This window comes from Nansenia antarctica (genome assembly GCF_963989245.1).
Source record: "Nansenia antarctica genome assembly, chromosome: 5".
NCBI lineage: Eukaryota > Metazoa > Chordata > Actinopteri > Argentiniformes > Microstomatidae > Nansenia > Nansenia antarctica.
In genome coordinates, this window is record NC_137690.1 from 21557268 (window position 1) to 21573941 (window position 16674).

Sequence of the window (16674 nt, forward strand, 5' to 3'; positions counted from 1 at the left end):
TTGAGAACTATTTGACTAGCCGAAGTCAGGGTACTTACTTGGCGAGTTGCCAGTATGTGCATATGTGTGTGTGTGTGTGTGTGTGTGTGTGTGTGTGTGTGTGTGTGTGTGTGTGTGTGTGTGTGTGTGTGTGTGTTAGTGTGAGTGTGTGTGTGAGTGTGTGTGAGTGTGTGTGAGTGAGTGAGTGTGTGTGTATGTGCGTGAGTGTGTGTGAGTGAGTGTGTGTGTGTGTGTTCCTCCCTCCTCCCCCCATTGGAGAGATGGTGCTCTCGTGTCCATGAGAAGACCAGGGCCCAAGCAGTCACAGTCTTATTGTCTTTACGTTGGTCCCATTCCATCCAGCAAACTGCCACACGTTCTGGTTCCAATGGCCCATCACTACATCATTGAAGAGAGGCACACTCAGAAATACCACCTCCTGTCTCTGAGTAGGTTTTGGGGTCAGAGGACTTAAGATATACGGGCAAGTGTGGGACTGAGCAAATTATCCATCAAAAAATCCATAATGCTGATGATCAAATCTGTGGTGATGTCACCCAAGCCGTGGGAATCAATAACTTGAAGTGAGAGTTGCGAGGAGAATGTGAGATGTGGGGAACATGCATGTCTGGGCGGGGAGGGGGGGGGACTGTAGTCAGGGTGTAGTGGGGAGGGTTTGTTACTGATACAGGAGGGCCAGTGGGATTCCCAGTGTGATCTGTGCTTGACAGACGCTGGTCTACCTAGAGGGAACAGGGACACAAGACAAGGGCATTTTATTTTTTATTTTTTTTAATCTATGGATGATGTGGTTGTTTTTTGTTTCTTCTTAATTGATTATTGAAGCACAAGAGAAGTATCAATAGCTTTAACCCTTTTATTAGTATGATTACAATGAGATCAATGTCTAGAGTTTGCAAGGCTCAGAGTGATCTGTTCTCTCTGATGAAACAGTGGGTTTTATAAACCATAGACCCCCCTCCCCCTAGGTCTGGAACAGAGATGAGGCAACTGCGACACAGAAAGTGGAAAAGTACGTAAATAACCCCTCACACCCAGATTTCCCAGAATTGAACAGTTGAACAGAAAGAACAGTTCTGACAAAAACAGAAACCAAAAGTGTACATTCCCATTGTTCATAATCAAGGGCTTTGATTAACCCCTAGTAGACACTTTTTTCACCACAATGACTTATGATATGTCAACATACAGTGGGATTGGTATACAGTGTAAAGACCCAGATATTGGGTGCAATCATTCCGAGGATCGTGATCAGACTCTGATGGACCATGATGATACAGCAGAGAACAGACAGAGTTGAGAATCACACTGTTGCATTGGTACGCTGCACTATTCAATGAAAAGCTGATTGACATCACTAAGTCCTTCCAATGCATAGAAAAGGAGAGGAACATCCTATGAAAAAGCCATATAAATGGCAGCAAAACAAAATCACAGCCGTAAAAATGCCAATACACCAGGCAGCACAATAAATGTCTCTCTGTCAGGCCATTCGTCTGGTAATTAATGAAGAAGGGGGTGCACATTGCACTTGGTGTAGCCACAGTGACCGTGCAGAGGATTCAATAGACATAGATCAGGGAAAGTGCTGATGGCCCAGCTACATTATGCACAAAGGAGCTAGTTTGTCCCATAGGCACTTCATCTTAGTTCATATCCTCCATGCTCTCGACTGGGCCAGCCGGGCCTATGGCTCTCTGGGGAATACTAGATGTCTGTGAAGGCTGAACAAGATTACACACTGTGATCGCTCTTTCACTGTGACCCCGCATCCCACCCTCCCGTGAAATGCTCAAACACACTGAACATATACACTCACATAAATACATATACTCTTACCATTGAGAGGGATCCATGTCAATGGCCATTTGTCTTCAGTGCAAAGAACAGGAAAACAGGCTGGGGAGAAAAGGGTTAGAGAACGGGACATACGCTTTAGTGCTGCGCAAAACAAATCGATACAGCCAAGTATCGACATATTATTTTTCACAATACTATCAATTATCCAGCCTATATTTACTTTATTTTTATTGAGAATGAGGTAGAGATTACAGATATACAAAAACAATACTTTAAAAAAATATATATATACATAACCCATCCCCTCTCCCCCACCCCACCAAATCCCAAGTGGTGCATCCCAGGATAGAGGGTATAAATAAATAATAAATAAATAATAATAATAACAGTGGTGATAGGTAATGAAGACAGTAGACAGGTACACATAAGTAAACAAAGAAATAAAGAAAAATAAAGAGCAATTAGTTTCTAAGTGAGGATAAATGAGATGTTTGTGTTGGCCGATGATATGTCATCACTCAGCATCCAGCACACTTGCATTGTCAGGGAGGGTTTTTAGTTTGTTGAAATAAGATATTATTGGGTTCCAGGTGAAATAGAAGCGGTCTTTGGACCCCCTAAGTGTGTATTTAATCTTTTCAAGACTCAAGTGAAGCATAAGGTCAGTCATCCATAAGGAGGAATTCGGTGGTTTGGGAGATTTCCAACAAAGCAAAATCCTCCTACGAGCAAGTAGATTGCTGAATAGGCGTTAGGTTGCAGGTTCAGATCTAGTGTCTGCGAGAGAGTCCTGAAAACTGCTGACCAATAATCAAATAACAAGCAGCCCTAGCATTATGATCAGTTTATTTTTTAGAGAACGTATCAGACTACCGATGTTGTACGTACTACACAGTAGGTAGTATTTTCAGTTAAATGTCCAGTAAATACAATATATGGATTGTATCGTATGTATCTCCATAAGAGGTATGTAATTGTATCGCAATAGTAGTCACATTTTTCAAAGTTCAAGATACATGACATACTGTAGATGCTCTATCACATGTTACCTTGTGGTCTCCCATGCAGACATTGGCGCCTAGCGTGTTGTAAACCACACTGCTCTCTCCCTCACCCCTCTGGAAAGAAAGATTCAGCCATTACACCATTGGGGAACAAAGATGGGCATGGCGTTAACAGAAAGTACAATCTCTTACAGAATGAATCGGATCCATCAAAAGTAAGTGAGTAAGTCAGAATATCAAATCCACTAATAAGCATATGTGTGGTGGCCTGGGAAAACCCTTCACATGGTGGCATTTTGACATTTTTTTTTTTTTATATTTCCATAAATTAGAAGTTCTCAGCTATTCATAACTGAGATAGCCCTTTATTTTAAAAAGTTATGAGCATTTTAATGTATCATGTCAAAAAGAGTGAAAGGTCATTACTACCCCTTTCTCCTCCGGGTCGGGGGAGGAGCCTATGCAGATCGGCCGGTCTCGTTTGTCTGCTTGTGATGCGGTGTTAGTCTGCTCGCCTCGTCGGTATGCGAGGGACAGATCCATTTGTGTCTTCTAGTTAAGATTTTATTACTTTATGCTTATTGTGAGCATCAGTAAACTGGCAATAACACAGGTGGAAGTATCGTCTCTCCTTTCGCTCATGTGTGCGTGCGTTGCTTAACTGAGAATGAGACACGTGATGTTGTTTTGCTAGCAAACTACCCACCACAAAAACATAAAAATAAGTACTTTCTCTTTTGTTTTCTTAAAATGTTTATTCACCATAATGTAGTATGGAGTTCAACGTACTAGAATACCACATAATATCAAAATCGCCAAAATCGCGATTTCCATCTATTTTTGCTCTTTGCCACAAACGAACGCCAGCGACATCCGACGGGTTTTCCCAGGCCACCACACATATAGTAAACGCTTCTGTGGTAAGTGAGTAAATCCATTCAGCATGCCATAATGAGTGGAACTGGCAGCATAGTTTTCCAGTGGACTCACTCTGTGGATGCTCTCCCGGGCAGTGTTTGACATCAGGATGCGGTCACACCAGGAGGGGCAGCGAGTGTTCATGTACTGGGTGGGTTTAGTGTGGTCCTCACTGTAGGGGTAACTACATGGGGTGACAGCAAAGCAGCAGTTAGACACACTGGAACAAAGGGGGATAAAAGGTAGGGGGTGACAGAAAAGCAATGCTCACCTGGGTGGAAATAAGATGTCTTCCTCTGTGATGACATCCTGAAAGGCTGTGATCTCCTTGTCATATTTCAAAAGCTAGGGAATAGAAAGGATGACCAATTATTAGCAAAAATCGGTAATTCTAGCCATTTTCATTTCATTCATTCAGTGTCACTATTATATTACATTAGTATAACTGCAAATTCTGCCGTGTGACGGTTCTATTTTCCGTGGATAGGGTGGAAACTTGATCTTCTTTGTCTATCTATCTAGAACCTGTATCCAAGGTGGCAAAAGCTGCTGTCATGGCAGCCCAGGAGATGAAAGTGGGTGGGTGTCTGGGCCAGTGGAGAGGGGGGTAATGTTCTTACTGCGCTGCCGTTGTCCTCTCTGAAGATTGCCTGGTGCAGGTAGGCAAACAGCTTGGTCTCGATATGGAGAAGAACCTAATGTGGAAGAACAAAGTAGCACAATAATCTTTAGTAACAGGAGGTAGAGTGTCGGTCTGACTCTGTACCACACAGACATGGTGGTCTCATAGGGGTTAAAGTGGAGGAGTCACCTTGTGGTCATTGTCCTTCTCCTCAAAGATGATCTTCTCCACTTCGTTACTGCTGTCCTTCTTCACTGTCTGAACATCTGCTGAAGTGGACAGGTTCTGACACGCACGCACGCACGCGCACACACACACGCACACGCACACGCACACACACACACACACACACACACGCACACACACACACACACACACAGTCAACTATCAGCTGACCCCTTGTAATCCTCACGCAATACTTGAGAAGGATGTCGGTCATGAGGTACCTGGACCAGACTGAGCGTGTCCAACCGGAAGTTGAAGTCCCCAAACAGGAAGAAGGGGAGTGGTGTGTAGCTGTTGTCTGATATCCTGAAAGGAAATTACAAGCTTATGATCCACGTGAATCATGTGGATCAACAAGGTAAGACCTCTTTCCCCATTTCAGCTTTTCCGTACTCAAATCATCCCAACATGTACTGTAGATGATGATGAAATTGTGCACAATTTGTTATACATTTGGCATACAATTACTTTACAGGCTCAGAAGCGCATCAGAAGTCTTATTGCTCTCAAGCTGAAGAACTTAACCAGAATATCCAAAGCTGAAAACTGCTCAAAAGCAGTGAGTGCAGGCTAACCTGTTAATGACATATCTGAGGGCCTTTTTGCGGTTGGCTGAGTAGATGGAAGGGCTGGCATTGCAGGCAATGAGGTTGGAGGCATCATGGAAAAGATGGACATTGACTAGGTCCAGACCTCTGGAGAGTGCACACACACACACACACGAACACAATACATTGAGACGTGGCAGGTGGAAATAGAAAACAGTAAGCCGTGTGACAATTCTTCTAATTCGTATCACTACCTTCTATCTGATACTGTGTGGACATGGGTGTATAAATGTGTGTGTGCTGTTCAGCGGTATCAGTTATGAAGAGCCAACTTATCTGTGAGTACACTTGTGGTAATGCTAGTCCACAAACAAGCCCATTTGTCTTTAGTGCCAAGTATTCACTCCCTTTTCTCCAGCTGTCACTGGACAACAATTAATGAGCATCCAACAGGCTGTGCAGTGTTGACTCACAGGGTGACCTTGTAAGCACTCTGCACGTGGACTCCTTTTGTTGAACACCCATTGATTGTGACACAGGTAAGCAAACACTGTAACTATTGTACAGAAAAAGACATTGGGTGTTTGCTGATCTAAACTCAGCTTTAAAACAGTAGCACGGCAGTGAGCAACTGTCCGACAGCTGTGGTTGACATCTAAAACAGCCTATCTGTTAGTCCCTGTCTGCTGACGAGCGGTGTGAGTACGTACTGGTTGTGAATGATCCACCGGGTCCTCATGTAGCCCTTCCTGGACCACTTGAACTGCAGAAAACATCACACAAAACAGCCTTTAACCTTAGGATATGCTGCATATAAAATGTTTCCAAAGAGACACCATTTAAGCTAACTCATGGTGGGCCAAGCAAGTCATGATTGATTCTTCTTTTTACTCCATATAATTTGTCTCATATACCTGTCAGATTAGCCCCCGTAGAGCCATTTGTCACCCCTAGACCCACCCTGACCTCCCACCCGTGCGCACACACACACACACACACACACACACACACACACACACTCACATCAGGCCAGAAATTCTTTGGGAATTTTTCCTTCTCCACTGTGGCCACCCCGTCCAGGGAGCCCACATACTTGTTCTGTCCCGACACTGCTTTAAAATCCTTAACTGCGAGGGGGAGAGAGGAGGGTAAAAGAGTGAGAAAACATGTAAACAGCAATCAATAAAGAGATGTTAACCTCATCAGAGCAGCATACATGATCAGAGGATCTATAATCAGGCCATTAGGCCGTGTTTGGTGAGCACCAATCTGACTGGGCCACACGGAAAGTGGCAGGGCTGAGATGTTTATGGCTCTTCCATAGGCCTCTTCTCAAGAGCTTTTTCATGCCTAACGTGACTGGACTATGCAACAGGAAAAAAACATTCATTTTAAATTCAGATTCTCTGGAATGTCTGGCCCAAAGAGGTGGCTATCAAACAGCAGTAATAAAACAGATATTTAGCAAGTTGTACACATCCCAGATTTATACAAAATGGAGATAGAAATCTCGAGAATGACTTGAAATATTGGTCTTCCCTCTTCACAAACTCTTGTGTTAAACTATGCTTATCATCACCATGAACGACAATGACACAATAGGTTTGGACGATTGGACACGTGTAATGAAGTTATCGCCATGTGCGACTGACTGGGCATACTGTATATGGAAGTAATTCATCATTCAAGGTGATAACAGAGCACCATTAATCTTTTGTCATTCATGTTCAATAATGATATCATACTGTACTGATACCAATGTCATGTTCTCTTACCATTAAAATCATACTGGTAGATGTTTTTCAATGACTTGTGGATGAAGTACATGCTTCCCAAGGCCTGTGAGAACAAAGACAAATACAAGCTCCTTTATTTCTGACAATGACAGCTTGCTTTTGTGTCGAGTTTTTTTTTAAGTTTTCAATTTAACAATACTGTAATACAACCCATGACATAATGGCAGTGAAAAAGAGTACCAAGCACTCTAATGCTACAACTATGGATCCTTCCAGATATACCTCAATTACATTCCTTCTTTTCAAACGTTGTCAAATATTCTTGCAAAGCAGCTTTATTTTCTGACAAATGCTACTAGGACAACCCTGGACAGATGCAGAACTCAGGCCTCATGGTTACTATGTATCAAATGTGCAGAGGAACTATAAGTAGAATGTATCCTCAGACATGATACTGATATGCTGATTCATCTTTGTCATTAATTGAAAATCTTAATCTGCCTCTAACCTCCCCTCCAACCCGACAAGCAACAAGCAACATGCACGTCGCACTCTTCTCCTAGACACGCGGAAGAGTGATAGCATGGACATACTATAAGCTGCACAGTGCACACACATGCACAGACATTCACACACACACCCGCACACACCCAAACACACTTTAGCACCCAATCATCCATGACGTGGCCTGACAATTTTTAATGTACTAACTGCCTGCTCCACTGATCTGATTAATCATGCCCCCTGAGATCAATAAAAACAGAAAATTAAAACAATTTAAAAGGTATTAAGCAGTAGGGCTGCTGTCTGCCACCACTGAGGCTGCGGCTGGGGGCCGAAGAAAAATCTGCCAGAACCCAGAGGGTCTGGGGTGTGACGGCCCACAACACAGCCCCCCTCCTTGGCCCAGGCATGAGAGATCTCTCCCTGAAGAGATCATTCATCTTCAGCTCCAAAGCCATCCTCATTTAATGGGACGGAGCTGTCCCTATTACCAGCCCTTGTGACCAGCGATTAGGGACAAACCTGTCCAAACTGGGGGAGGAGGGGGTTAGCTAAGGGTTAGCGGAGGTTACTAACTAAAACTGCAAGGTGCCAGTTAAGTCTATCACAGGTTGTCTTGGCTGCTGAGTTATTGTAGTTCAAAAACTAACTAACGGTATTGAGCGGTATCGAAAAATATTTAGTGATGTGTGAGAAACGTTGAATTATTATCCCTAAAACTAGCTTGTAACAGTTACACTGGTTTGTGTCTGTTAAGTGTGGTGAGCAGTTTGACAAAAATGCTCTTTAGAAAACTCTCTCTCTCTCTCTCTCTCTCTCTCTCTCACACACACACACAAGGTTTGCCTCCACATACTCTGCCAAGCACCTATCTTCATCAATCAGGTTTGTGAACAGTTTAATAAAAAAATATTGACTTACAAGTGATTTTTTATCAAAACACCATTTGTACAGGGAATGCATGCAAGCCTGCCCCCCTCCATGCAGTCCATCTGAACCCCCCCCCACCCCCACCCCAGGCTCTCCTGGCTAGGGAGCTGATGATCCACAGCCGAGGGGAAACAAATTGAAAATCAATGCAGGTGGCACAGGCGAAATGAGAATGAGGCATAGGGGGCTGCAGCCCTCTTAGAGCTAGGGAGGGGGTGCAGACACCCTAGCACAGGGGAAACATAGTCCCAGCTGTCTGCCACTCCCCTCACTCTTTATTTATTGTTTACAAATGGAGAGGGATCAATAGTTTTAATCTAGAGTTAAATGTATTGACTTTGCCCTGTCTCCCCACACCTGGGCCATTGACTTTCCCCTCCACTTCACACACCTCTGTGTGTGGACAGATCCATTGACCCCCACTGTCAGGCCTCCACTGTAGGGTCTCACCTGGGTGGGGTTGGGGTTAATACTGTGCCACTCTTCACATCATGGGGGGGTGTACCCTATCCCAAGACTAGACTTAAGCAACAACCAAGTGTGTAGATCAGCCCATTATGAATAGGGCTCTCCTGTGACATGACTCCTACAGAGTGGCGCTCAGAACGCGGTTACAAGCCACACTGGTAAAGAACCATTCTGTTCCAGGTTGCGAGGCCGTCTGAGGACAGGCTGATGGAGCTGGTGTGAGAGCTAGAGGGGTGACAGGAGTGGAGATGGAGACCGTGTCCATGACCCAGACAGCCTCCTGGCAACTCTATAATGACAGTTTAGTTCCTCACAGACACACAGCTATAGATATATATACTGTAGCTCCATCTGGAGAGAGAGGTGGGGGGCTGTAAGGACAGATGAGGATATGAGACCTGGGGTGAGCCAAGAGCAAGTGTATAAACCAGCCTTTAAACACACGCCTGTGTTTGTACACTCACTAGGTAACATTCACAGTACACAGTACAGTCCATCATACTTCATCTTTGTGATAGATGTCAGTAATACTGTATGAAAGCTGTGACTTAGAAAAGGCTTTGGTTTGTGCAGTGAGTGGGATGATTGTGTGCAGGCCAAATACGGTATACACATTTAGACTCAGGAGATCACCCACCGTTCTGCCTACACACAAAGGTCTGATTCATACCACACTAGTTCCAACGGTCACCAAAAGTCAATGATAAACCATAACGGACCATTGGGTAGAGGTCCATCATGCACTGGTCATTTCATTACAGTCTGGTTCTCTTTTTATTCCACTGAGAAAAATCAACAACATAATTTTATCAACTCTCTTACTGATATAATTGTTCACTAACCCCTGTGTTAAAGCAAATCTCCCCAATGTCATATACCTATAGAGATATTCCAATACTACAAATCAGCACTAAGTGCACTTCTGTGTTCTGATGTAACCACATCCAAATCAAAAACCTTTTGACCCTGACTTGAATAGAATGGATAATCTCAACACAGAATTCTGTACACATTTTTGGTCATGAGTAGTCTATGTACCATGTGATTTTGTAAATGTATGTTATATTATGCAATATTTACAAAAGAGCTAGTTATGTTTTGCAGTCTAAAAATATCCAACAGGAATCGATGGACCCCTGGCCAGTAGGGCTCTATAGTGGAGCAAGACTCCACCTTGTGGTAACAGAGATACACTGACAACATTCTGAATAAGAACCATAAGATATTTCAATTGATTTCTAAACAACAATGATTCTGGTGAGGCATCTATGTAGTGATCTATGTAGTCTTGTAGCACTCACCGTGAAGCTGTCTACTGTCTTGAAGTGGTTGTCCACATAGATACAGACCCTGTCAAAGTCCCTCATCTCCTCGCTGGATTCAATGCTCCTGAAGATGAGAGGAGGAGATCTTTAGAGAGTTTTGTCTTAGCATTCTATGACACTTCATAGCATTGGATGTCACTGAGGACAAGTCTTCAGATTAGTTGATGTAGATGTACATGATACATGTATATTAATGATAACATTATCTAGTCTTTGTGACAAAGATTCCATCTAGTGACATGTTATTATCCATGTGAAATCACAACATTAGATTATACTGTATCTCTTGGTCAGATACATCATTATAAAAGTCTGGGCATCATTTTGTGAGTGGATGCTTTGCAACATGGTCCATTGAGAGCTTGGCCCAGAGACCTTACCAGATGAAGTTATCTGCATGGCCCATGTTGACCATGTAGTCCTTGCCTCCCACCTCCTGGAAGTGCAGAGCGATGAACCGTGGCTTGTAATTCTGAACCGTCTGTGGAAAGACAAGAAACAGGCCATAAATCAACTGAAACCAGGGGCCGAAACCATCACTTCAGTGAGAGTCTTAACCAACTATATTCTGGGGTGTGTTAAAGTGTCTGAAATTGATTTTATGCAACAGCAACTATGTTATAATGTACACTATTGCAATGTTATCTAAAACATAAGAGTGGAAAGAAGTGTTTGCTTCGTAGAGAATGAAGCCGGTGTCTTTGATGTTGAAAAGCTTGAGCAGTCAGACCAGTTTACAGTGTCTATTTGCAGTGCCTATTACAGGGCAGAGTCCAGCAGCTTTGGTAGCTATTGTGTAGTTTAAATATGAGCAAGTGCTTAAGGTGTTTGCATTTCAACACTGAGAAAAAGTTACTGGTGTGTGAATGTATGTACAGCAGTAGATGGTCTATTAGTAAGAGAAATGTCACAGGATAAGAAACAGGATAAGGACCTATTCCATTCTAAAAATCTAGAGGGATCCAGAACTCACCGTAAAGAATTCTCGCAACCAGTCACTCTGAATCTCACCCACCTGTAGGTTGAAAAACAAACATTTCTCACTTTCCGACCCAAACAGAAAGGATTGAATGAGACCCAAGGGAGTCATTAAAAGGACACAGGTGTCTGCACCAACCCTGCCACCTTTCTCCAGACCAAAGGGCATGTTTAATAATATATGAGCACTTTGCAGTGGAGGATATAAAACATTCATGAGGTAAGCAGGCGGATAAACACAAAATGCAGTCTCGTCTGGGGGGGAGAGAAGGTTTATGCAAAGTTTGTGCAGAACACAACACAAATCGTAGCACGCTTTCTACAGACGAAACCCCATTCAAACATTGCATTAGCAATGCTTTATCTTCTGCTTTTCAATGGAGGATTTCCTGGGAACCCCAGTGAGACGATCGAGCATTCAGAATCTTGTGTTTCCGTGGTGAGGGGGCAGAATACAGAGTGTTCAGTCTTCTGCAGGGCCAGCCGGACCCAGGCCAATCTGCCTGAGCAGTGGCTTTGCATAGTGTATTTGCATGGCCGAGGGACTGCAACCCGGCCGCTGTGACCTGATGGGTGGGCAGCTCATGCATAATCCAGGTTTCTGACAAAGCCCAATTCTGTGTGTTGTGTACACATGCTTCATCACAGGACAATGGTACTACCTCTGGCCAAGAAGCAAAGTATGGACAGCACTCCAATTGATAATCATAATTTAAAGGTTAGCAATTGGAGAGCTGTCCATACTTCATTTCCGATGTTATTTTATGAGTATCCAGCACCGGAACAGTACTTTTTAAATAAGATTCGAGTGAGCACTTTGATCTTCTAATTCACCACCTCTGCCCAGCCAGCTTCATCCATAGAGAACAGAATGGATCAAACTGACACTGAGAGACCATTGTTTTAGCAAACATGTTTATTGAAGGGTGTGGTGTCGTAAGCAGCATTTTATTACAGTATTTCCTCTTCAGTTTCTCAACGACCACATTTGAGAAATGATATATCTGATGGGACCTAAGTCAGTGTTTGATCGGAACTGGAAGCCCTTTCCAAATTGCAGTCCAGTAAAGGTTTGTCCAAAGAAAGTGTAACCTGGTCTCTTCCTATCATTTGATTATGATCCAAAAAACACAAAAATCACCAAATTGACACCATGTCAGGAGAGGTACAAAAAAACAAGGTAAATGTTTATGTCCATCCGATATTAACAATAGTTCATCTAACTGACCAGAATTGAATAGCTTCCATTAATGAAAATGTATCTAACAAACTTGGATAATGTTTTTTTCATTGCCACGGCCTTTACTTTATTCTGTGCAAAGGCATTGCTGTTAGATGTAACAAGACCAGGCTTGTTTAATAGGAGAGGCCAAAACTGAGACGGAAACACATGATCCATTTACTACTGTACCGCCAGATTATCTGTTCCATCATACCCTCAAAAAGATGAGAAAACGTTGGGAAAATAATGTTTTCTATGAAATCCAGTGGTGATTTAATGGTCTATCTATATAGTCTCACTCACTATGGTGACTATTATTCAGTGTGTTGTTGAAGTCAGTAGTTTTCACAGGTATGGAAGAGAGGCAGACCAGACCAGACATGCTGTCTCATGAGAAATGGTTTGAATCAGCAGAGTTGGAGGTGATCACTGGGCCATAATCACTGCCTGCTACCTGAGGACAGGTCAGGAGTCAGCCCCATCACACTGCGGATGAATATGGCTTACTCAGTAGCCTACTCAGTGAACACATGATTTAAGGAAAAACATCTCAGCAGCCACCATGACCAGCAGGGCTGTGTTTTTCCCCAGTCCATCAAAATAGTGAAAATACCACCGCTCATCCGTAATCAGATTTAGCTGAGGTGCTGGAACTGAAGCGTATCAAATGGAATGAAAAAAAGCAGCATCCGCACACTCAAAACTGTGCAAAAAGTGCTTTTTCCCCCGAGTCCATAAAAACACAGGACTAGAACCAGCAAGTATTTTTAGTTTTGTCCAGAAGTCAGGGTCATGCACTTAGTATAAGAAGGCCTTTAAAAGGGAGGCTGGCTAGCTAGCCCTAAATGTTTGGAAGTGTTTGTTTATACATATGAGGGAGCCCAATAAGTAGAAAACATTCAACCCCCCCTCCCCCCCATGGGAAGATATTCATCTGTTTACAGATATCTCCTACAATGGGATCTGACATGTTTTCATCAGTGCCTGATATGGCAACCGGAAACGTGGTGCTGTCCTGAGCCAAATTTCCATGAGTGTAAGCTCCCCCCTCCCCCCAGACAACGACAGAAAAGGCCTGAGTTCCCAGACAGCCCAGCCCAGAATCAGACCTAAAGAAAAATGCACTGGTATTTGTAATGGAAGTACACTTTATTTTTCACCACAGAACATCCACCTAGAGTACTCACATTTCTGTATGTAGACTATTGATTTCCCCTTTTTCCACAACCTACAACATACAATCATAAAAGTAACATCCTCCATCATGACCTCAACTCACAAAAACTCAAAGACGACTAATCCCATGTACACTACCTGTGTGGTAGTGGGTAAAACAAAGTGTGCTTAAAAGAGTGTTGTCTGGGATAGGGAGTATCTGAAATGAGACTCGTGTTTTAGAAAAATAGGGCAAAAAAATATACTATTGTCATTGTACTACATGAGAGAAGCCATTATCATCCATTACTCCTATTATAATATTTTAAAAGTGAATGATAAGTGGCGTAGCAAGGCTTGTCATCGCAGGGTCCCGGTTACATTCCGGCCGTTGCCATATCCTGCATGTCATCCCTCCTCTCTCTTACCCATCCTTCCTGTCAATCTCTACTGTCTATCCCAATAAAGCAGAAATGCCCTAAACACGTTCAAAAATAGATTAAAAAAATAAAACGTGAATGGTTGCAGTGGTTGTTTTCATCTGAGTGCCACTCAATATTGTTTTAATGCAGTTATGGCATACATACATTTTATCCAATGCGAAATTATAGATTAGGTCTGTCTTCTGATATAGCCCGCCTTGGCTTAAAATAACGAAGCGCACTTTCGCGGCAATACATTTAAACGTGTCCTTTGCTGCACGCCATCAATTTCCTGTTTTATTTGAACTGAAGACCCGTTGCTTAACCTTGATAGGTAGGTAGGTCCTCTCTCGGTGGATCTGATGCACTCAAGAATCATCATGCCGCGTCAGCTTACGGAAGATTCGGCGTGAGGAGAACTCTAGCCAGAGGACTGGTGCTTGTATAGGCCCATCTAGGCAACGTAATGTATATCAAAAGCCGCCGCATTACGCGCGTGTCCAAAAAGGCGCAGTTCTCCAGTGCGTTTGGACTTGACCTCAAGTTTGAGCTTGCAAGTGAAGCTGGCCGTATCGACTGAAAACTAGATGCAAGCTCTATCACGTGTAACTAAAGATGGCCCGATGAAAACTGATCAAATCATCATGGATTATACCACCCAGGGAACACTTTGGCTATTGCTCTTATTAGAACAAGTTACAGCCTACATTTTGCATGGCAATTAGCTCAACTTCTCGAATTATTTTTTATTCTAGAGACCCACAGTTCAAAGTTATTTTTCGGCAATTGGAGATCTGAGTTCTACAATTGATCATATGTGGTCCTATTCTATGTTCCGGTTGGTAATAACAACACTACCAATCAAAGACACGAATGCGAATGTAGATTAACATGTTTAGTGTTTTATACTTACATTGTCGAATAATGATCCAACATTTGCGGTGACAAGTAAGACGTCAGTGTACGTCTCCATGATAACGATCGAATTCCAGAAATAGTCCAAGGGAAGGAACTCTGATAAGCGGTAGGAAATGTTGTGCGTGTGTGTTGTCTAAAGCTTACCGAGAGGGTAATGCAATGTATAAGTCGCTGTAAACGACGCAGAATGTATCAGATATGTTTATTATCATCTTGATCATTTCTTTCTGCTGATCTAACTTGTTCGCTTGGGTTGATCGCGGGTTGGTTGGTCGTCTGTCTGCCGTCTTGATTTTAGATCCTTGAGCAGTAGTTATCCCCCATACTGTCGGCTAAGAAATGGGAGCGCAAGCAAGGATCTTCATCTCTTCGAGGTAATTGGACTACTAGGTTCTTAGCAGACTTAAACCTGGAACGGTGCAGATCTGCTGCCTGGATAGTTCCTCCTGCTGCCCCGCCGGAGCAGATCAAGCAGTTGTTGTCAATGTTGTGTCATGAACTCCAGAGCTCCGCCCAGCTATTGCAGTGTAGTCTCAACCATACTGTACAGAAGGCAAGTTTTACACAAGCCACAGAGAACTCATTCAGATAACTAATTCAAATGATCTAGCACTGAAAAGGTGTTGTATTTGAATCTGATGATATAGTGTATCAGTAAGAGGACAGGAATGGGGGGGAAAAGAGTTGTGAACTATTAATGAATGAATGAATGAATGAATGAATGAATGGTCTTTATTGTCATTGATATAGTACAGGTACCATACAACGAAATTTGGGAGGGGGGGCTCCCCTGGTGCTAGGGAAAAAAACTAAAAACAAGAAGGGAAAAGAGCTGGTTTACATAAATAAAGGCTATGTACACTATCCACTATACTATACTATACAAATAAAACACTGTGCTGTACTCTATGCTATGCTATACATATCCTAACATTTCCTATCTCTGAACCTTATGTACCCGAGGGTTGTCATTAAGTCATTTACATAAGTCACATTCATTGGGAGAAAATATAGATGACATCCATCTTCTTTGAGTGAATGAAACAAACTCAAACGGTGTTGTCAAACTGTCACTGTTTTACTGACTTAATCATGGAAACAAAAGAACTCACCAGACTGATTGAATTGGATTGACCCAACTCACAATCCTTTTATTCGTGACTTGCTCAGTCTGGATGTGTGCCCATCATCACCAGAAACAATAATTTAAAATCAAATTAATATAGCCTACTATTTCATTATTCAGTGTGATTGTGTTTGAGTGGACACATTCATTGATTAACTTTAGATGTAGTTTGCTACACATATCATTTAGTTGATGGATAAGTAAAATAGACCTACACAAAAGATCCTGAACTGAAACAGACACATCTACAGTGACCCTACCATCTTTTCACTGTACAGGACAGGTTGCTTGTCACTTTAATAACATTGCATAGTCTTCTACTTTTTGTTTGCAGTTAAACAATCAGGTCAGATCTCAGCCAGATGGAAATGGGATATGGTTGGAGGATGGCTATCAAACCCTATATCACAGCCCCAGCCTCAACCTCATCGGAGAGGAAAGCACAGAGAGGAGACAGAGGTCTAACAGCCTCTCCATTGTGCTTGCAGGGAGCTGTTACACCATGGCATGGTTTACACAACTAATCTTTGAGGTTTTCACACTGCTTCCTCTTGCTCCTCCTTGGTGTATTGTGTGCTTTATTCACTCTTGTCAATGGACCCATTTTACACCATTGCAGCACACAGAGGCAAGAGCAAAATGTTGCCCTGTCCATCAGTAGTGAGAACAAAGAGACCTGAAGGAGAAATCCCCTGAAAGGCGACTGAGGCTGTTCTTTACTGTTTGGAGGCAAGCTTGGTTCTGGGTGAGGTCTATGCAGAATCATTGGCAAT

General features: G+C 42.8%; 1 protein-coding gene across 1 annotated transcript; it reads right to left on the reverse strand.

The window, feature by feature from the left end:
* Window positions 1-446: 446 nt before the first annotated feature.
* Window positions 447-14830, reverse strand: inpp5l (inositol polyphosphate-5-phosphatase L; the record flags this gene model as incomplete). The annotated part of the gene is made up of 16 exons (XM_080531284.1): window positions 447-722; window positions 1840-1899; window positions 2850-2918; window positions 3795-3906; window positions 3994-4067; window positions 4343-4417; window positions 4534-4629; window positions 4791-4875; window positions 5145-5264; window positions 5828-5880; window positions 6141-6244; window positions 6893-6956; window positions 10057-10144; window positions 10461-10561; window positions 11054-11095; window positions 14771-14830. 15 exons carry the CDS (start codon window positions 14828-14830, stop codon window positions 1858-1860), a joined length of 1185 nt encoding a protein of 394 aa, XP_080387410.1. The 3' UTR covers window positions 447-722; window positions 1840-1857.
* Window positions 14831-16674: the final 1844 nt, after the last annotated feature.